The sequence below is a fragment of the Convolutriloba macropyga genome, chromosome 4 (assembly GCF_964194025.1).
Source record: "Convolutriloba macropyga chromosome 4, txConMacr16.3, whole genome shotgun sequence".
NCBI lineage: Eukaryota > Metazoa > Xenacoelomorpha > Acoela > Convolutidae > Convolutriloba > Convolutriloba macropyga.
Genome location: NC_134471.1, coordinates 31,849,314 through 31,870,941, shown reverse-complemented (window position 1 = coordinate 31,870,941; position 21,628 = coordinate 31,849,314). Strand labels below are relative to the sequence as shown.

The following is a 21,628-nucleotide window of genomic DNA, read 5'->3' as shown; positions in this document are numbered from 1 at the left end:
CTAAATTACTAAGTTGAGCTTCCTCGAGATTTTAGGCTCTGGCCACTTTTTACCCTTGATTCTCTAGTGTTAACTTAATACACTCCTTGACAAAAGTAAGCGCTTAAATTGCAAATTTACATTTAAACGTCCTTGTCCCTTTTTGAAGTCATACAAAAATAAAAAAAATGCCGTTTCTTTGATTTTTAAGTCAATCGGCGCATAATCATTATATTTTTAACAGATCTAAATCCAGAAAAAACTGACAAGCCTACTTACAGAGAAAATCCATATAGAAGTTGACCAGTTTTTCGTAATCAGCAGTAACTTGAGTCCGACATGAAACCTGTTCAAATTGCTCAAAAAGTTGTTAAAACATAAAGAAAGAATTTGCTTAAGTCAACGGAGTTGTGGTCAAGTAGCAGAAATCACGTGGGACACAAAATACTGCTGATTAGGAAAAATTGGTCGACTTCTATCTCATTTTCTCTGTAAGTAAGCTTGCCAGTTGATCTAAAATTAGCTCTATTAAAGTTTAAAAATTATGCGTCGATTGATAAAAACATTGCTGGCAGATGGCCGGAATAGCTGCAAAAGAATAGACTTGCGTGCCGTATAATAGAGAAATAGATACAGATCTAAATTGAAAACATTTAGCGATATATTAATAAAGCTTGTTAAAATTCATTCCACAGAAGCCTTCTATTAGAAACCTTTACTACACATATGAGTTCCTTTGACCTTAAACTAATTCAAATTAAAATTAAGTTTTAAAGTGAAATTGCGGCATGTGAACAAAAAACCACTAGCCAGAAAGCGAATTTTTGTTCAAACACTGTTTTCTCATTCCACTTTAAAATTAAAGTGAAAAACTTTCACGCCGCAAAACCACTCGCTTTTTCGCTCCGCTTCCTGTTTCGGCGTGACCAAAATCACTACTCCTATCTGACTTCAAAAGTCATAAAAATGTGTGAACAGGTCTTTAGAAAAAGACAGCGCCCCAATACAATTCTTTGAATTGTAAAAAACCAAAGCACCGCAATAGAGCTCCACTCACTTAGCTTTGCAGCTATAATCAAGAGAAACGTCCGAAAATATTTACTAAATGAGACTATAAAAAATGGGCAGCGTGTCAGGCAGAATTAAAATTTGTGCCTTTACTTTTGTCAATGAGTGCATACGGAACGTCAGTTTTACCGAGTGCTAATTCAATTTTTGGCACAATAAAATTCCAATTTATAATTAAATTTTGGAAATTTTCACCATTCATAGTTATTCATTATGTCTCAAAATGTGGTTTTTCACGTTTGTTCATCTATGATCGAGCTTGCATTTGCGTTCACTAATGTTATGAGGATATCAATGAATTATGATTACGTGGCAATTTTTACTGTGACACTTGGAAGAAGTTTATCAACTTTACATTTGGATTATCAGCCGAGTTACTGTTACGTATTATCTGAATTTATAGGTACGCAATACCACTAGCCTGCCTATGAAATTCCGGTATTAACGGAGTGAGTTTCGCTGAGAGCGCAAAAAACACGTTCGGTCAAATTAACATCCTCTTTGTACTATTTGTCTAACCTGGCTTCCAGTATCAATGCTACTGAGTGGCTGCTGTGTCAGGGTGTTCCAAAATCTAATGCACCTGTCTGCAGTCCCTCCCCCGGATGCCAGCAGACCATGTTGATGGGGAGACCAGGCAATTGCTTTAACTGCTGCTATATGGTCTGTGTACTGTTGCATGTATGTATTACTCCTACAGTCCCACACAAACAGCTGAAAAAGTAAAAATCAACTGCTCACCTCTGGTTAATAAAGAAGGAAAGCGATCAGGCTTTATAAGCTTTGCTGATTATCTCGAATAGCAAGTAATAAATTGATTTTCAGGTGTTCATAATTCAGATCTTTGGAAAATATGCATCGAAAATTACGCTCTGCTCAGCAAAACCGATTACAATAGTCATTACAAAAGCTTTTGAACAAGGCAAAGATTTGAAAACATCCCCGGCAGGCTGCCAGAAAATAGCCGGCATTGATTCCCATAATCCCGATTGGAATTGAGAGAACAGAAAATTGGCTTTGTACCAAAACATTTTGAAGGCAAGCTATTTTCATTTAATTTCGTAGTTGCACATACTCCTGTTTCTCAATGAGAGGATACGGAGAACTAGTATCAACACCAATAAGCAACATTAGCGATGGTAACTAAGACCTATAAGAACAAAGTTCAAATATTGGGCATCTAAAATTGCGCTCAATGGGTTTATCCTGTTTCGATTTCGTTTTGACTGCGTTGATTTTAGATTATTTTGCTGAGCAAATGCTGCTTAAAAGCATTTTGAGCGAAAACGATTTAACGCAAATTGTTGAACAAGCGTTAACTGAAGTACAGCCAAATAAAAACAAATTTCTGTTCAATGAAGTAGAAAAAACATAGCAGGACAAGGTCCTGAAATACAATCCAAAGAATTGGATGAAATACTTAGAGCTACTACCTGAACAGCACATCAATTGAACAATGCCAGCCGAAAAGGCAAATTCTCTTTAGAGAAACTGAAATAATCAAACGAAGTAAACAAAAACAAACTCTTGAAGCTTTTACCCTGAAGGCCAAACGTGATCCATTTAAGTTTACCAATGCACAAGCCTTGAAAGAGATTTAGTAGTCAATAAAGATAAAAAAAATCAAAATGATAATTACAAAATTTAAAGAAAATTTCTTAATTTGGCAATATTAGGATGTTCAAAACCACTTTTTTGTCTCTGGAATCTGTCCAGATAGAAGGTTCCTTGGCCCTCAAAGATAACAAACTTAGAAAATAACAAAGAATTGACAAAAACACAAATTGACAAAAGAACATGCTAAAATTTGTAATATTAACTTCTTCAAAACCATTTCATTGTTTCCATGGGCTATCCACTTTTTAAACCCAATTTTGAGCCTTAAATAGCTTCAGGTGCTCATAAAAGAACGAAAAACTAGGAACAAGACAACTTTTCAGACAATTAAAAAATTTCAAATTTGATATAAAAGTTGCAACAATTCGTGATGTCAAAATGTTTAAAAACATTCCATTGCCCATATAAAAACACAGTGACACACTATCAAACCCTGGAGGAGGTTACCTGGCCGCTGAGGCAAGGGAAACTGAACAAGACAAATATTTCCAAAAACTTGAAAAAAATTGCATTTTATCAAAAAAATTGTGACAAATCGTGACATTAAAATGTTGAAAATCATTACATTTCCACTAAAAACTATTCAGTAACGTACTATTATACCCCAGATGAGATTTTTTGGCCCCTGATGCTGGAAAAGCTCAAAAATGACAAACACTTTCAGAAAACTTAAAAAATGCGGAAATTATTTTTATTGTTTATGATTGCAGCACTAATACATATAATAGATCTTGCTAAAAACCTTTGTCAACTTTCAAAACGTTAATTGAAGACTAAATACGATAAATGACGAAAAAACTTGAAAAATTGCACCAATTTGGGCTCAAAATCTACAATGACCTTTCAACCTTGCATTAAAGCCTTCCCAGCAGCTGCACCGCTCTAAGCAGAACTACTAAAGCCAGCTTTGGTCCTCTAATGAAATTTAATGTCCACTGGGCCTTACCTGCACATCCCGTTTTGAAAGATCAAAGCCAATGAAATCTCAAAGTCATTTATAGGCCAAGACGAGTCCTGGTCTATAAATCGAAGAATCTTCATTGATTGAATAAAAACTATAGACCTAGAATGGACTATCGTTGAATTGGCGAAACTATGATTTAGCAAAGATATTTTAGTCGATAAGATATTTTAGTCGATAGATGATTTTAGTCGATAAAAAACGGTACAAGACAAAGTTGAACAAATTAGATGTTGACAAAAAGCACTTACGTGAAATCTAATTTTTGCTCTAACATAGTTTTCCCAATCAACTTTAAAAGTAGATTGAAAATTTTCACGCCTCGAAACCACTTGCTTTTTCGCTTTTTCCTGACTCCGCTTGACCAAAATCACTACTCCAATTTGACTTCATCCAAATACCACTCAAAGTTTTTGAATTGTAAAACAGAAGCAGCTATAACAGCAAGCTGCGATGAGCGCGGCGATTAGCAATATGATACACTAACAGCGAAAATCAAATCAAACATACTCAGCGGACTGCCTAAAAATATTGCGTTTGTTCAACAAACCGCTGCAATTTTTTTCATGCCTTTCATTTCCTGCTTCAAAATTTACTCTAAAAACTGATTTAAAAACATAGCTAGGAGACTCGAGACCTGAACTGAAGTAGACACTCACTTAGCGCCCAGCCAATCACTTAATAAATGAAAGCGCTTACCATTTAATTTAACTAATCATCGTAAAAAGCAACAGAGGAAAAATAACATGGGAAAAGTCAAAATTGACATGTAAAAAAAAACTGATACAAAATCTTCATAAGTTGCGGCTCCCAAACAATTATTGTCAAAGCAACTTGCAATACCAAGAAAATGCATTCAATATTCAATAAAAAAACTACATTCTTATATAAAAAGAGAAACGGTACATACAGAAAAACCGAGAAAAGTAAAAAGAAAAAAGGAAAGTGAAAAATTCTTTGGATTTAAAAATAGGACAGCTATAAAAACCGGCTGAGAAGATGAGACCAACTATAAGCAAAAAGACACATTAACCGAACAGCAAAACTCAAATCAAACATACTCAGCGGATTGCCTAAAAATAGCCGCCAATATCTCCACTCTCAAATTTTGTTCCACATAAACCACTCAAAATTTTTTCACACGTTGCATTCCCTGCTTCAAAATTTACTCCAAAAACTGATTAAAAAACATAACCGGAAGACTCGGGAACCACCCCGAAGTAGACATTCACTTAGCGCCCTGCCAACCAATCAACAACACAAAAAAGAGCCTACTATTTAATTTTACTAATCATCTAAAAAAAATCATTAAAAAAATAACATGAGAAAAGGCAAAATTGGTATGTGGAAAAAAACTAATACAAATTCTTTGGAAGTTGCGGCATCGAAATATCTCTTGGCAAAATAACTTCCAATACCAAGAAACTTCAATCAATAGACACCTACCTTCTGATATTTAAAAACAACGGAAACGGAACATGAAAAAAAAACGAGGAAAGCAAACGGAAAAAGCCTATTCAAAAATGGCCAGACCTATTTCATTTTCACTTTTGCCGCTCCATCTTACGTTGGCGAGCCGTAGCAGGATTTCTTACAATACAAATTTACTTATTAACAAAAAAGTGGGATAAATAATTTGCAGTTTCTTAAAGTATTGGCAATTTCTTCTAATACCCATATCTAAACATCGAAGCTTCTGGGACAACAATGACTTGACAGCCTAATATAGCTTAAGATATAATTTGCAAAGCAGAATTGAACCTAACGAATGAACCAACTAGAAACAACAGACCGAAAAAAAATGAAAGAACATTTTTCGAAATGTCAAAAAGTGTTCTAAACTGAAGCACAAAATCTGCATATTCAGTTATATTCTAAAAATATACTTCATTCAGCATATAAACAGAAATCTATTAAGCTTAATACTAATATCAGCTAGCGATACATCTGATGAACTTTGATAACCTAATGCACTATGACTTCCAGACATCGCTTTATCCCGTTTCTTTTGATTTTGATCTTTGGATTCTGACCGTATTCTCTACATTACCTAATTCAACACGTGAAAGAATTTAAAAATCCATTCAGTCTAAACAGTGAGTGAGGCAAGTCAGAAACCAAGAGTGAGAATCGTGACTTATGAAAAACGTGATCAAAGGTAAAGCGAATTAAAAAAACATAGGACAAGTCCTGAATTACTATCCAATGGATTCATTTATCTTTGACCTGACAAAAAATCTGTTTTAGATGTCAAATGAGAACAAATAAATTGACAGCATTGAAATTAAGCAATTTTACCACAAGAACAAAAAAAAACAAGCAAGACAAAAAAATCAGATCTAATTTTTAAAGACATGGTCAAAATCAAAAAAGGACTTCAAAGAACTCTTGCCACTAATTAAATTGCCTTGTTTCTCATCGTCATCCCGTAAAATCTGTCATTAATGAGGATAAGTGATAGGACAGCAATAACTTCAATAAATACTTGCAAAACTCCTTAATAATAAATCCTTAAAAACTAAGACTTAACCTTATCCTTAAAAAAATTCCTTAATAATTCTTTTAAAAACGGTCAGAGTATAAGTGAAAGAAAGCAATAGCTAGGAATTGAAATATTTTAAACAAAAATAAAAACTTTTAAAAACCAATGAAAACAGTCAATAAAGAGACAAAGACATAAGTTAAAAAGTTGACTATAACTCGCAAAACTAAAAAAATCTATAAAATTTCTTTTGATGCCGAAGTCATAGAAGACATCAGTTTTGAACAAAAAACAATTATTTCGACTAGAAAACCTTATTGGCAACCTATGAGGCCTGCTATTAATGAGAATACACAATAGGACAACCAAAAATACGAATGTACAACAAAAACTTAAAAATTAACTCAGCTAATTGCCTAAAAATAGCCGCCCATTTCTCCACTATTTTGCTCCACTCTATAATTTTGTTCCACATAAAGCACTCCCAATTCTTTAACACGTTGCATTCCCTGCTTCAAAACTGATATAGATTCTTTGCATGTTGCGGCTTTGAAACATCTCTTGGCGAAACAACTTGCAATACCAAGAAACTTCATTCAAAAAATAACTAACTTCTGATATTTAAAAACAGAAACGGTACATGAAAAGAAAACCGAGGAAAGCAAATGGAGAAGAACCTATTAGAAAATGGCCAGCCCTATTTCATTGAAATCTTTTGCCGCTCCATCTTACGTTGGCGAGCCGTAGCAGGATTTCTTACAATACAAATTTATTTATTAACAAAACAGTGGGATAAATAATTTGCAGTTTCTTAAAGTATTGGCAATTTTTTCTAATACCCATATCTAAACATCGAAGCTTCTGGGACAACAATGACTTGAAAGCCTAATATAGCTTAAGATATAATTTGCAAAGCAGAATTGAACCTAACGAATGAACCAACTAGAAACAACCGACCGAAAGAAAATGAAAGAACATTTTTCGAAATGTCAAAAAGTGTTCTAAATTGAAGCACAAAATCTGCACATTCAGTTTTATTCTAAAAATATACTTAATTCAGCATATAAACAGAAATCTATTAAGCTTAATACTAATATCAGCTAGCGATACATCTGATGAACTTTGATAACCTAATGCACTATGACTTCCAGACCTCGCTTTATCGGTTTATCCCGTTTCTTTTGATTTTGATCTTTGGATTCTGACCGTATTCCCTACATTACCTAATTCAACACGTGAAAGAATTTAAAAATCCATTCAGTCTAAACAGTCAGTGAGGCAAGTCAGAAACTAAGATTGAAAATCGTGACTTAGGAAAACCGAAAAACGTGATCAAAGGTAAAGCGAACTAAAAAGACATAGTACAAGTCCTGAATTACAATCCAATGAATTGATTTAGCTTTGACCTGACAAAAAATCTGTTTTAGATGTCAAATGAGAACAAATAGTTTGACAGCATTGAAATTAAGCAATTTTACCACAAGAAAAAAAACAAGCAAGACAAAAAAATCAGATCTAATTTTTAAAGACATGGTCAAAATCAAAAAACGACTTCAAAGAACTCTTGCCACTAACTAAATCGCCTTGTTTCTCATCGTCATCCCGTAAAATCTGTCATTAATGAGGATAAGTGATAGGACAGCAATAACTTCAATAAATACTTGCAAAACTCCTTAATAATAAACCCTTAAAAACTAATCCTTAACCTTATCCTTAAAAAATTCCTTAATAGTACTTTTAAAAACGGTCAGAGTATAAGTCAAAGAAAACAATAGCTAGGAATTGAAAATATTTTAAACAAAAATAAAATTTTATTAGAAACCAATGAAAACAGTCAATAAAGAGACAAAGATATAAGTTAACAAAATTGACTATAACTCGCAAAACTAAAAAAATCCATAAAATTTCTTTTGATGCCGAAGTCATAGAAGACATCAGTTTTGAACAAAAACAACTATTTCGACTAGAACACCTTATTGGCAACCTATGAGGCCTGCTATTAATGAGAATACACGATAAGACAACAAAAAATACGAATGTACAACAAAAACGCAAAAATTAACTCAGCTAATTGCCTAAAAATAGCCGCCCATTTCTCCACTAGTTTGCTCCACTCTATAATTTTATTCCACATAGAGCACTCCCAATTCTTTAATACGTTGCATTCCCTGCTTCAAACTGATATAGATTCTTTGCAAGTTGCGGCTTTGAAACATCTCTTGGCGAAACAACTTGCAATACCAAGAAACTTCATTCAAAAAATAACTAACTTCTGATATTTAAAAACAGAAACGGCACATGAAAAGAAAACCGAGGAAAGCAAATGGAGAAGAACCTATTAGAAAATGGCCAGCCCTATTTCATTGGCATCTTTTGCCGCTCCATCTTACGTTGGCGAGCAGGATTTCTTACAATACAAATTCATGTATTAACAAAACAGTGGGATAAATATTTTGCAGTTTCTTAAAGCATTGGCAATTTTTCCTAATACCCATATGTAAACATCGAAGCTTCTGGGACAAAATTGATTTAGCAGCCTAACAAAGCTGAAGATATAATCTGCAAAGCAGAATAAAACCTATCAAATAAGCAACTAGAAACAACGGACTGAAAGAAATTGACAGAACTTTTTTCCAAATGTCAAAGTGTTCGAAATTGAAACACAAAATCTGCATATTCAGTTACACTCTATAACTATACTTAAATCAGCTTATAAACAGAAAGCCATTAAGCTTAATACTAATATGAGCCAGCGATGCATCTGATGAACTTTGAAAACCTAATGCACTTACAGACCTCACTTTATCGGTTTATCCCGTTTCTTTTGATTTTGATCTTTTTTTCTGACCATATTCACTACATTACCAAATTCAATACGTGAAAGAATTTAAAATCCATTCAGTTGAAAGAGTAAGTGAAGTAAGTCGGAAGCCAAGAGCGCAAATCGGGACGTGAAAAACAAAAAACGTGATCAAAAGGTAAAGCGAATTAATAAAAAAAACAAAGGACGTCCTGAATTACAATCCAATGAACTGATTTAGTTTTGATCTGCCAAAAAAACAAGACAAAAAAATCAGATCCAATTTTTAAAGACATGGTCAAAATCAAAAAACGACTTCAAAGAACTCTTGCCACTAATTAAATTCCCTTGTTTCTTATCGTCAACCCGATAAATCTGTCATTAAAAGACAGCAATAAGTTCAATACATACTTGAAAAATTCCTTAATAATAAATCCTTAAAAACTAATCCATGACCTTAACCTTAAAAAATTCCTTTATAGTTTTTTAAAAACGGGCAGCGTTTAAGTCAAAAAAAGCAATAGCTATGGATTCAAAAGATTTCAAACAAAATAAAAAACTTTTTAGAAACCAATGAAAACGTTCAATAATGAGACAAAGATATAAGATAATAAAAATAACAAAAAGTCGCAAAACTAAAAAAATCTATAATATTTCTTAAACACGATTGATGTCAAAGTCATAGAAGGCATCAGTTTCGAAAAAAAAATTCTTCCGACCAAACACCCCTATTAGCAACCTATAAGGCCTCTCATTAAGGAGAAAAAAACGACGAGACAACAAAAAATATGAATGTCCAACAAAAACTCAAAAATTAACTCAGCGAATTGCCTAAAAATAGCCGCCCATTTCTTCACTATTTTGCTCCACTCTCAAATTTTGTTCCACATACACCACTCCAAACTTTTTTAACACATTGCATTCCCTGCTTCAAAATTTACTCCAAAAACTGAATAAAAACATAACCGGAAGACTCGGGAACCGGACTGAAGTAGACATTCGCTAGGCGCCCTGCCAACCAATTAATACAAAAAGAGCCTTATATTTAGTTTTACTAATCATCTAAAAATATTAAAAACAACATGAGAAAAGGCAAAATTGGTATAAGGAAAAAAACTGAAAAACTCTTTGCAAATTGCGGCTTCGAAACATCTATTGGCAAAACAACTTGCAATACCAAGAAACTTCATTCAATAAATGACTACCTTTTGATATTTAAACATAGCCGGCAGATTGCCGGAATAGCTGCGAAAGAATAGACCTGCGTGCCAAATAATAGAGATAGAAACAGATACAGATCTAAATTGAAAAAAAAATCGACACCGCTCAAAAAACAAGGCTAGAAAACATTCAGCGATAAATTAATAAAGCTTGCTAAAATTCATTCCAGAGAAGCCTCTTATTAGGGACCTTTACTGCACATATGAATTTCTTTGACCTTAAACAAATTCAAATTAAACTTAAGTTTTAAAGTGCAAAAGTCATTTTATTGAGTGAGGTAAGTCGCGTATGATCAAAATCTAATCACGCAAATAACCTAAAAACTTTCGCTAAAGCGAGTGAGAAATGACGTCACGCGCGCAAATGCCGTTAGTGAGAGGAAGAAGTCATTCAGAAAATTTGAGTTTTTCAGCTTTGCTGTGTGAACAAATTAAAACGAAAGAGCGTCAGACGACGAAACAAAAAAAAACCAAGAGCACAGCAATATAGCTACGCTCAGCTTACAGCTTCGCAGCTATAAAAACAACAGAAACGGTACATGAAAAGAAAAACGAGGAAAGCAAATGGAAAACAGCCTATGCAAAAAAATCAGCCCAATTTTATTGGCATTCTTTGCCGCTCCATCTTACGTTGGCGAGCCGTAGCAGGATTTCTTACAATACAAATTTATGTATTAACAAAACAGTGGGATATATATTTTGCAGTTTCTTAAAGCATTGGCAATTTTTCCTAATACCCATATGTAAACATCGAAGCTTCTGGGACAAAATTGATTTAACAGCCTAACATAGCTGAAGATATAATCTGCAAAGCAGAATACAACCTAACAAATGAAGCAACTAGAAACAACCGACTGAAAGAAATTGACAGAACTTTTTTCCAAATGTCAAAAAATGTTCCAAATTCAAGCACAAAATCTGCATATTCAGTTGTATTCTAAAACTAAACTTAATTCAGCTTATAAACAGAAAGCTATAAAGGTTAATACAAATATGAGCTAGCAATGCATCTGAGAAACTTTGATAACCTAATGCACTAAGACTTACAGAACTCGCTTTATCGGTTTATCCCGTTTCTTTTGATGATCTTTTGACTCCGACTGTAATCACTACATTATCTAATTCAATACAGGAAAGAATTTGAAATCCATTCAGTTGAAACAGTGAGTGAAGTAAGTCAGAAACTAAGATTGAAAATCGTGACTTAGGAAAAGCGAAAAACGTGATCAAAGGTAAAGCGAATTAAAAAGACATAGGACAAGTCCTGAATTACAATCCAATGAATTGATTTAGCTTTGACCTGACAAAAAATCCGTTTTAGATGTCAAATGAGAACAGATAGTTTGACAGCATTGAAATTAAGCAATTTTACCACAAGAACAAAAAAACCAATGAAAACGGTCAATAATGAGACAAAGATATAAGATGATCAAGTTAACAAAAACTGCAAAACTAAAAAACTCTATAATATTTCTTGAAAACAATTGATGACAAGTCATAGAAGACATCAGTTTCTAACAAAAACAACTAATTCGACTAAAAATCCCTATTAGCAACCTATGAGGCCTGTTATGAGAATAAACGATAAGAAAACAAAAATTACGAATGTACAGCAAAAACTCAAAAAATAACTCAAGTTTTGAGAAAACGTAGTGTCAAAGTCATGAGAACTAATAAGCTATTAGCTCGGATCAATAATTAAGTTCTTTTGCGCCTCATCATCATCCAATCAGGCCTGTCATTGATGATACTACAGAAATGATAAGACAACAGAAATAATTTTTGAATGGGGGCAAAATCAAATATCCTTTAATGTTTTTTGATAAAAAAGTGTTCAGGTCAAAAAAAGTTTCAGCTGCCCCTTGATGAATACTAGCAATTTCAACTAGGCGCAGTTAGAACACATGTATCATACTAAAAGCACTCAAGGAAAATAACCTCTGAAAACAGAAGTCAAATTGACGCACGTGAAAAAAAAACCGAAAATTTGTCCAAACACCAATTTCTGACTCCACTTCAAGTGGTTTGAAAGAAATCACGCCTTAAACCTACTCTAATTTTCGCTCCCTTTAGTACTGCAGCGTGCCTAAAATCACCACTCTAATTTGACTTCTCACTGGCGTGAAAGCCAAAAAAGCGTAAAAGACAGCACACCAATACAATCTAAATCCTGTGGATTGTAAAAAAAGAAGAGCGCCTAAATAATAGTCGTTGAGAGGCTGACGGCGGCTATTAACAAAGTATATCAAAGAAATGTTTAAACGCATTTTGCAAAAGGTACCAAGTGGCAAAAGGAACAGTTTCTTGGCCTGAAATTCGTTTCTCTTCATTTGATGTACAATACCTGTTAAATTACCGTTTTTAGATGAAGTGATTTTTTTAAATTAGCCCGTACTACATCATTCACCACCTATCTGTACAACTTTTTCTTGGACGTTAAGCTAACCTTGTTATCGTTTCCACCGGATGCCAGAAGCTGTTTATCAGGAGACCACTTCAAACCACACACTTCCTGCTTGTGTCCATTCAGTTTCCTATCAGCCACTACTCTGGGTGATCGAGTATCTCTTTGCAGAATACTTCTGTCTCGCGATCCACTCGAAATGAGGTCTCCGTTCCATGCCAAAGATGCTACTCTGGCCGCATGGCCAGAGAGCTCACAGATGCGCTTCTGAGTTGACACATCCCAAATTTGAACAAGAGCACGTCTGGTTCCAATCGCAATCCGGGTTCCCTTCAACAATAAAAAAACTGTTACAAGCTAATAGCTAGAATCGAACATTACGTGTGTATTAGATTTAATTTCCTATTCATATATGGATAATATTACAGGACAGAAGAAGTGTTTGCACATTTTCAGTTTTGCCTACCATATTAGCCGTTACAAAAGATCCGCTAAGAAACTAACCCGATCCGCCCAACTGACAGACGTTACAGCATCTTCCTCGGAGGCTAAGTCACACAGCTTTGTCACCTGAAAAACACCAATTATTTCATGCGGTCAAAAAAAAATTCTCGGTCAGCCCAAATTTTCCAATGGTAACACTCAAAAATTCACTATATTTGAGTTTATAATATAATGCAGAAACAAAGCCTGCAGATTGCCGAAATAGCTGCGAACGAATAGACTTGCGTGCCGTATAATCGAGAAAGAAACATACAGATATAAGTTGAACAAGTTATTGACGCCGCTCAAAAAGCTATGTAAAAAAACATTCAGCAATAAACTAATAAAGCTTGTTAAAATTCATTGCGCATAAGCATTTTCATTAGGGGCCTTTACTTTGAAAAGATTTTCTGGCCCCCTAAGCTGGAAAAAACTCAAAAAAACATACCCGGCAGATTGACAGAAAATAGTCGCCGTTGATTCCCATAACTCTATTGGGATTGAAAGAAAAGAAAATATCAACAAAAATTGATTTTTGTACAAAAACATTTTTAAGTGCGATTAATTTTGATGTCATTTCGTAATTGAACATACTCCTCTCTCTCAGTGAGAGGCTACAGGGTCCAGTATCCATACCAATAAGCATTATAGATAGTAAATAAAACTTATGAGAACAAAGTTCAAGTACCGGGCATCTAAAATTGGGCTTTATCGGTATAATCACCTTCTAATTTCTGACTTAGATTTTTTTATACTGACTCTCTTCATTTTGAATTACTTTGCTGAGCAGCTGCTGTTTAAAAGGACTTTGAGCAGAATGACAGAAGAGTGAAACTAGCCTAGAGAATTCAAAAAGAATTCACGCGAAATGTCAAAAAAGCGGCAAAATGGGTGAGTGAAAAAAGGTTTGACGATGTGCAAAGAAATACGAGCACTATAATAGCCGACTGAGAAGATGAGGGCACCTATTAATAATAAAATTTTAAAAGACCTGAAAAAAGTAGCAAGATTTTAAAGAAAAAGTTGCTCAAATTCCTGACATTAAAAAGTTGAAAACATTCCCTTGCCATTAAAAACTACGCAGTAACTTATTATCGAACCCTCGAGGACATTTTCTGTCCCCTCATACGGGTAGAACAAAAAAACGACAACAATTTTCAAAAAACTGCAAAAATTGCAGAAATTAGTATTATTTTTGTGATTATGTTTGCATTACCAAAACATAGAGCTGATGAAATGTCCATAAAAAGTAATCATATCTTGCAAAAGGCATTTAACAACTTTGACAAATGCCAATTGGAGAGTAATAAAAAAAAAACTTGAAAATTGACAAAAAAAACGAGAACTGCGCCATGAAAACTAAAAAGGACCTTTTAACCTTGAACTGAGGCATTCCCCGCAGCTGCATCACTCTAAGTACTTGAAGGAACACTAAAGCAGGCTTCTCTTTGAGCCTCTAATGAAACTTAGGGCCCACTGGGCTTACCTGTTTATCCCGTTTTGAAAGTTCAAAGTCACGAAAAATGTGTGAAAACATCTTTAAAAAACAGAGCACCAAAGCACTCCAATTCTTGGGTTGTAAAAACAAAGCGCACCGCAATATAGCTCCGCTCAGCTTACAGCTTCCCAGCTATAACAACCAAATCATGCGTTCATATCTACAAATTCCCAAATGTTCATTTCGAAATCAATAATTTAAAGGGACCTGCGGCCTCAAATTTCATCAGCTGAAGAGATTTAGATGACTATTGATAGTGCAAACAGAATGATAATGTTCCTTTTGAACTGCTCAAATTCAACAAAGAATGTCCCGGACACCATTGGTCCAACAAATCGCTTCATACAAGGATGGCGAACTTATAGATTTTGGGTCTTCCTCTTCGAAAGCATAGTCACGACATTACTGTTAGCTGGGGGTCTTAAAATCTTATCGCCTCTAAGCTGGGGCCTGCACGGCGAAGGAGCACACTTTTATCTATTCTGCAAACGTTCAAGAGTTGTTCATTCCGACTCACATTGGATTACGAAAGGAATGAGGGAGTATGAGGATAAGTGAGGGGCGGGCTCTAATCGTAAGTGGCGAGCTCAAACTCTAAGAACCGCCCCTCACACCAAACACCATTAAATTATTCCTCTTTTACAGTTTCACTGAATCAAACACATAGACACTAGTGAGCCGTATGGCTGAGAGAAATAAATGCCAATTATTTCATGCGGTCAAACAAAAATTATCGGTCAGCCCAAATTTTATTCCAATGGTAACACTCAAAAATTCACTATTATTTGAGTTTACAATATAATGCAGAAACAAAGCCTGCAGATTGCCGAAATACCTGCGAATGAATAGACTTGCGTGCCGTATAATCGAGATAGAAACCTGCAGATATAAGTTGAACAAGTTATTGACGCCGCTCAAAAAGCTATGTAAAAAACATTCTGCGATAAACTAATAAAGCTTGTTAAAATTCATTGCGCAGAAGCATTTTCATTAGGGGCCTTTACTTTGAAGAAGATTTTCCGGCCCCCTTAGCTGGAAAAAGTCAAAAAAAACATACCCGGCAGATTGCCGGAAAATAGTCGCCGTTGATTCCCATAATTCTATTAGGATTGAAAGAAAAGAAAATATCAACAAAAATTGATTTCTGTACAAAAACATTTTAAGTGCGATTTTGATGTCATTTCGTAATTGAACAAACTCCTCTCTCTCAGTGAGAGGCTACAGAGTCCAGTATCAATACCAATAAGCATTATAGATAGTAACTGAAAATTATGAGAACAAAGTTCAAGTACCGGGCATCTAAAAATGGGCTTTATGGTTTTATCCCGTTTCTATTTCTGACTTTGATTTTTTTAATACTGTCTCTCTTCATTTTGAATTGCTTTGCTGAGCAGCTGCTGTTTAAAAGGACTTTGAGCAGAATGACAGAGTGAAACTAGCCTAGAGAAGTCAAAAGATTTCACGCAAAATGTCGAAAAAGCGACAAAATGGGTAGACCGAAAAAAAGTTCGACGAAGTAAAAAAAAATAGGAGCGCTATAATAGCCGGCTGAGAAGATGAGGGCGGCTATTAACAATAAAATTTAAAAAGACTTGAAAAAAGTTGCAAGATTTTAAAGAAAAAGTTGCGCAAATTCGTGACATTAAAAAGTTGAAAAACATTCCCTTGCCATTAAAAACTACGCAGTAACTTATTAACGAACCCTCGAGGACGTTTTTTTTGTCCCCTCATACGGGTAGAACTAAAAAAAACGACAACAATTTTTTTAAGAAAACTGCAAAAATTAGTTTTATTTTTGTGATTATGTTTGCATTACCAAAACATATAGCTGATGAAATGGCCATAAAAAGAAATCATATCTTGCAAAAGGCCTTTATCAACTTTGACAAATGTCACTTGGAGAGAAATCAAACAAAAAACTTGAAAATTGACAAAAAAAACGAGAACTGCGCCATGTTGGGCTCGAAAACTCCTAAAAAGGACCTTTTAACCTTGAATTGAGGCATTCCCAGCAGCTGCACCACGCTAAGCACTTGAAGGACTACTAAAGCAGGCTTCGCTTTGGGCCTCTAATGAAACTTAGTGCCCACTGGGCGTTACCTGTTTATCCCGTTTTGAAAGTTCAAAGTCACGAAAAATGTGTGAAAACAAACAAAGCGCACCGCAATATAGCTCCGCTCAGCTTAGAGTTTCCCAGCTATAACAACCAAATCATGCGTTCATATCTACAAATTCCGAAATGTTCATTTCGAAATAAATAATTTAAAGGGACCTGCGGCCTCAAATTTCATCAGCTGAAGAGATTTAGATGACTATTGATAGTGCAAACAGAATGATAATGTTCCTTTTAAACTGCTCAAATTCAACAAAGAATGTCCCGGACACCATTGGTCCAACAAATCGCTTCATATAATGATGGCGAACTTATAGATTTTGGGTCTTCCTCTTTAAAAGCATAGCGACGACATTACGGTTAGCTGGGGGTCTTAAGATCTTATCTCCTCTAAGCTGGGGCCTGCAATGCGAAGGAGCACACTTTTATCTATTCTGCGAACGTTCGAGAATTGTTCATTCTGACTCACATTGGATGACGTTGCATCCCACAGGTAAGTACAGGATCCTAATCCCACTGCCAGGAAGTTCTGGGAGGACCAATCAACTAGGTTTAGGTAGAAGTCGTCCTGCAACTGAGGGGCGTCCAACACTTTGAATGGCTGCTTGCAGATTTTCCTCACCGCTTTCCGGGGTGACATTAACAGCGTCTGACTGTAAACAAGTACTTGGCTTCATTTTCTGCTCACCACTATTAAAATAGAGTATTTTCCACCTCCTTTTCACACAATGGCGGAATCACTTCGTTCTATTCAATTTATTTTTCATTTAGAGCCTTATTTTCATACCCGGGATTTTATTTTTCGTGCTTTGGCATAAATAAATTTGTCGCCACAGCTAAACAAATTCCAGCGAAAAACTCTTTTGTGACAAAAATTAAGAAATCCCAGCAGCTCCGTCAAAAGACACAACTTCTGTCAAATTTTGGAATGATCACAAAATCCTGCAAGGATAAATTCAATTGCATCAAAATTACAAAAAATTACGTGGGAAATTAAGTGCTTAAACATAGCCGGCAGATTGCCGGAATAGCTGCGAAATAGACTTGCGTGCCGTAAAATACAGATGGAAAAAGATACAGAAGTGAGTTGATAATAGTTATCGCCGCCGCCTATAAAACTTACAAGTTTATTTCAAAGGAGGTTGTTTTTGGGTGCAAAAAAATTTTCCCTGTCGCGTCTCGAACCGGCGATCTCCGGATTAACAGCCAGTCGCCTTGAACATTCGGCTGTCGGACCATACAATCTGTTTTCTTACAATCAACTTTGTTTTAGGAACAGATTCTGTTTCTGAATAACCGCAATTTAGGTCACGCAGAAAGCGTGAAATCAAGCGCGAAAAAGTCATTTAAGCAGTGACGAGACAGAATGTTCTAGAACAAATGTAAAACGAAAATGAAGCGTCAGACGACGAAACAAAAAAAAACCAAGAGCACCGCAATATAGCTACGCTCAGCTTACAGCTTCGCAGCTATAATAACTTTGTCAACAAACCAAGCCTATCAATGCCCCTTAGAATGCTAAGGCATATACATCTCCTACCTTGCTTTGTTGATTGGAGACAGACTGTAATCAGGCGCAGTTGGGTCTAAAATTTTCACTACCTGGCACCCGAGCGGTAGTATTGTATTGCAACAGGTTTTGATTCTGGTTTGGTTTCACTGGCACAAGTGCTCGCTTCTCACTTTGTGGAAGGTCCTAAAACCTCATTCTGGTCAAAAATTTTGCAGAGTTAGAGGAAATGGTGCGCTATAATACAGGAACGAAGAATTGAAAATACGAGGTATGGTTCTATGACGCTATATTCGATCACTAGCATTTGGGAGAAATTAAAGCAAAAATTAGGGAGAATGTTTTGCTCTCGGTGTTCAATTAATGCAGCTTACAAAGTGATTAGTCCCTTTGACATCTGCGTACCGTGTCTGTAGATATAGCAAATTGCAACTAGCACTAGCACGATTGACCAAGACAGATATAGCTATATGAAAATTTTTTGAACATGCAAGTCGAAAAAATCTTTTGAGAACATACGTCTTTCAGTTCTAGATAAAAACATACATCAAACACGAAGACAAATATTAAACATAACCGACTAACGACGGGCGAATTGCTCTCAAACGACCGGCGAGCGGTTGGCTTGGTCAGTAGCTAGCCACGGGGGGGGGGTGGAGCCAAGAGTGGGGGTGGGGGGTCAACAAAGGGGGAAAGGGGGGGTGTCAACCTCTAAGAACCGCCCCTCACACCATAAGTATAAGTATAAGTCTCCAAGACAGTTTGAGCTGAAACAGACTTGAACGGCTCTAAGAGCACATAATGCCCGCTGGGCGCTACCTGTTTATCCCGTTTTTGAGGACGAAAAGTCAAAAGCGTCAGACGAAAAATTGGTCAAGCAAAAAATCGCATAAAAAAAGACCGACAGGACTAATATAATTGCTACAAACTTCGTTTGCGAGCAATTAAAAACCAAAACAAATAACAACAACAAAAAAAACAAATATTAACAGAAACATTATGATCACATGATTAGTTTAGCCTCATCAATAAAGTCAAAAAGGATAACAGCCGTAGAAAATTAAATTGAGCTTCACGATGTCAAGGAAGTATCACGGTTTCAAAGAAGTATCACTTTTCTCAAAAATTTTACAGAAATAGAAATATGAGTCACACATCCTAGTTTTGAGAGACATACAACCTTTTATAACTAAAAACCGACAAACGTCGGGCGAATTGCGCGCGGGATTACGAAAGTAATGAGAGGGGGGAGGGAGGATAAGGGGGGGGGAGGATAAGTATTACCACCGAACAATTATCACAACCGAACGTTATACGCTCAATCAAAAACTAAAACTTAAATCTGATTAGACTTTCGAAATTTAATAATTACAATTTCAACCTTTCCCAACTTTTGTTTGAGATCTACTGCCTTTTCGATCTATTGGCCTAGCTCCTTGCCACATCAAGATGATGACGAAAAATGTTTTCGAAAAGTTGCTTTATCGCCAAACACTATTAAAATGTCAAAACCAGAACAAAACATGTTAGGCACTAACTTTTAAAGAGTTCCTCCTGGTATTATTGAGGTTAATTCTTGGTATAATTAACTTGAGTTATCGCTATTGTATAAGGACTTATTATGGATGGTTCATAGTGTCATTTTTAGCGGATATAAAATGAATAAAGTTAGCTAGTAATAGAATTTTATTGAGCGGTTCGAATGCCTGATATATTCAATAGTTGCCTTGTATTTTAGCAGCCTTTCTCGTATTTATTTAGCTGTATGGAAGCAAGTAATAACATAAAAAGATTTTCCAGTTCAATCTTCAATTATTTTAACGAGATTTATCAATAATAATCAATAAGAAGTTTTACAAGTTTAAGTGAAGTTACAAGAGATTGTAATCAACTGATTGTCAGGTTCGTCCTCCGGTGTTCTGGTGATCGTGGGTTCCGCTGAGTTGCACCTCAAGTAGTATTGGTCCATCGCAAATATTTACTGATCTTCAAAATGGGCAATTTCCGGCTTTTGTACGTCTCTTGATGTTTGTTAAATACATACAGAATTTCCATGTTAACACCTAGTTTATCAGAATAATTACTTCACCATGTACACGATTTATCTATTTACCAAATATGCAAATTCATCGTCAGGGAAATTAAAAAGCAAATTAATGGCGCTTTTAGGTAATTAACATGTTTATCTGTAAACTGTCAATCTGCGGTTGTTTTTAGTAAACAAAAAATTCGGGTGTTACAAGCCTAGATGGGAAAACTGGCTACATATGGCCTCGAGATCTATCTGATTATGAACTAAATTTTAGCACTTTATATGGATATTTAAAAACATCACGTAACTATGAGGCACGAAATAGGGGCGTGACACTACCGGACTTTATAAATTTCCATTAAAATCTTAGAAAGAACTGGGTTTTACAATTTTTCAATAAAACAAATATAATCTGCACAGTTATAAAGATATAAACAAGTTTTTGTTGGAGCCACCCAATTTGTGTTTTCTTAGAAAAGATGTTGGAACGAAAGCTTTAAAGTTAAAGACAATTAAAAGGTTTAAAGGAAATAAGGTTTAAGTTAAGACAAATTAAAATAGAGGTTAAGATGAAACAAGTTAAGACAAGATTTAAGGCTGTTAGGGAACATGAGTGAGGTTAAGATTAGCTAATTCTGGAGAAGAAGAAGACAAAGTAAAATAAAAAGCGAGAGAATAGGTTGGAATTAGCACTGAAAATGACAGGGTTTATTTCACTGAATGAAGGCTGTAAACTTGAACGCGAAAAAGTTGGATTTAACGGTTAAATCGATGGTGTAAAGCACTGGTTTTGAATGTGTAAAGCACTGGTGAAATAAGACTTATTGTTTAAAGTGTGCTTTAAAAAATACTTGTCGAACTATTTCAGACTGTCAAGAACTTACTTTCGTCTCGGGCTAAATCTCCGTGTTTCAGTTCGGCTTCCGTGTCAAAGCGTTCAATTGTGTTGAGTGACAATGTGGAGATCGCTGGCGTTGAGTTTCTCCTGTGTTGTCGTTTGAGGGTTCCCATGCTTTCTGGTGATATGACTGTTGGAGGTTTCTTTAGCTGGTTCGTGAGGTTTGCCACTACATCTGCTTTCAGGCGTTGTGGCATGGAAACTACTGGATTGAGCGGTACATTCGTTCCATTTAACTTCAAAGTTTGTCACCATTCGTGGTACAAAGGCTACTTTATGGTATAAATAAACGAAGCCATGTAAGGCTAAATTTCGGATAAAGACAATAATGGTAAGTGATTGAGAAAGCTTGATTGGTACATAGCATTCGATCGCCAATTAGTGCTGGTCTGAATGAGTCATTTCAATGGTAATTGTTTTCGCAATTTCATCAAGAGAAACTGTTGATGATATTTTGTTGGAAATGAATTCGGTTTTAACTTTCTACAATAAATCGAGATTGGCTTCAGTGCTAGTTTCGTATTTTGGCAGGTCGTCAATATTAGTAGGTACTGAATCTATTA

At 35.3% G+C, this 21,628-nt stretch overlaps 2 protein-coding genes across 2 annotated transcripts in view; one reads left to right on the top strand and one right to left on the bottom strand.

Moving 5' to 3' along the window:
- LOC142337622 (fizzy-related protein homolog) overlaps window positions 1–21,628 on the bottom strand; it is a 270,950-nt gene that overhangs the window by 4,801 nt on the left and 244,521 nt on the right. Inside the window, 6 exon segments of the mRNA XM_075386989.1 lie at window positions 1,567–1,761; window positions 12,574–12,861; window positions 13,036–13,101; window positions 17,095–17,278; window positions 18,166–18,215; window positions 18,217–18,321. Of these exon segments, the coding sequence (XP_075243104.1) occupies window positions 1,567–1,761; window positions 12,574–12,861; window positions 13,036–13,101; window positions 17,095–17,278; window positions 18,166–18,215; window positions 18,217–18,321 (888 nt within the window).
- LOC142337623 (ubiquitin-conjugating enzyme E2-17 kDa-like) overlaps window positions 1–21,628 on the top strand; it is a 461,614-nt gene that overhangs the window by 363,863 nt on the left and 76,123 nt on the right. The window lies entirely within an intron of this gene.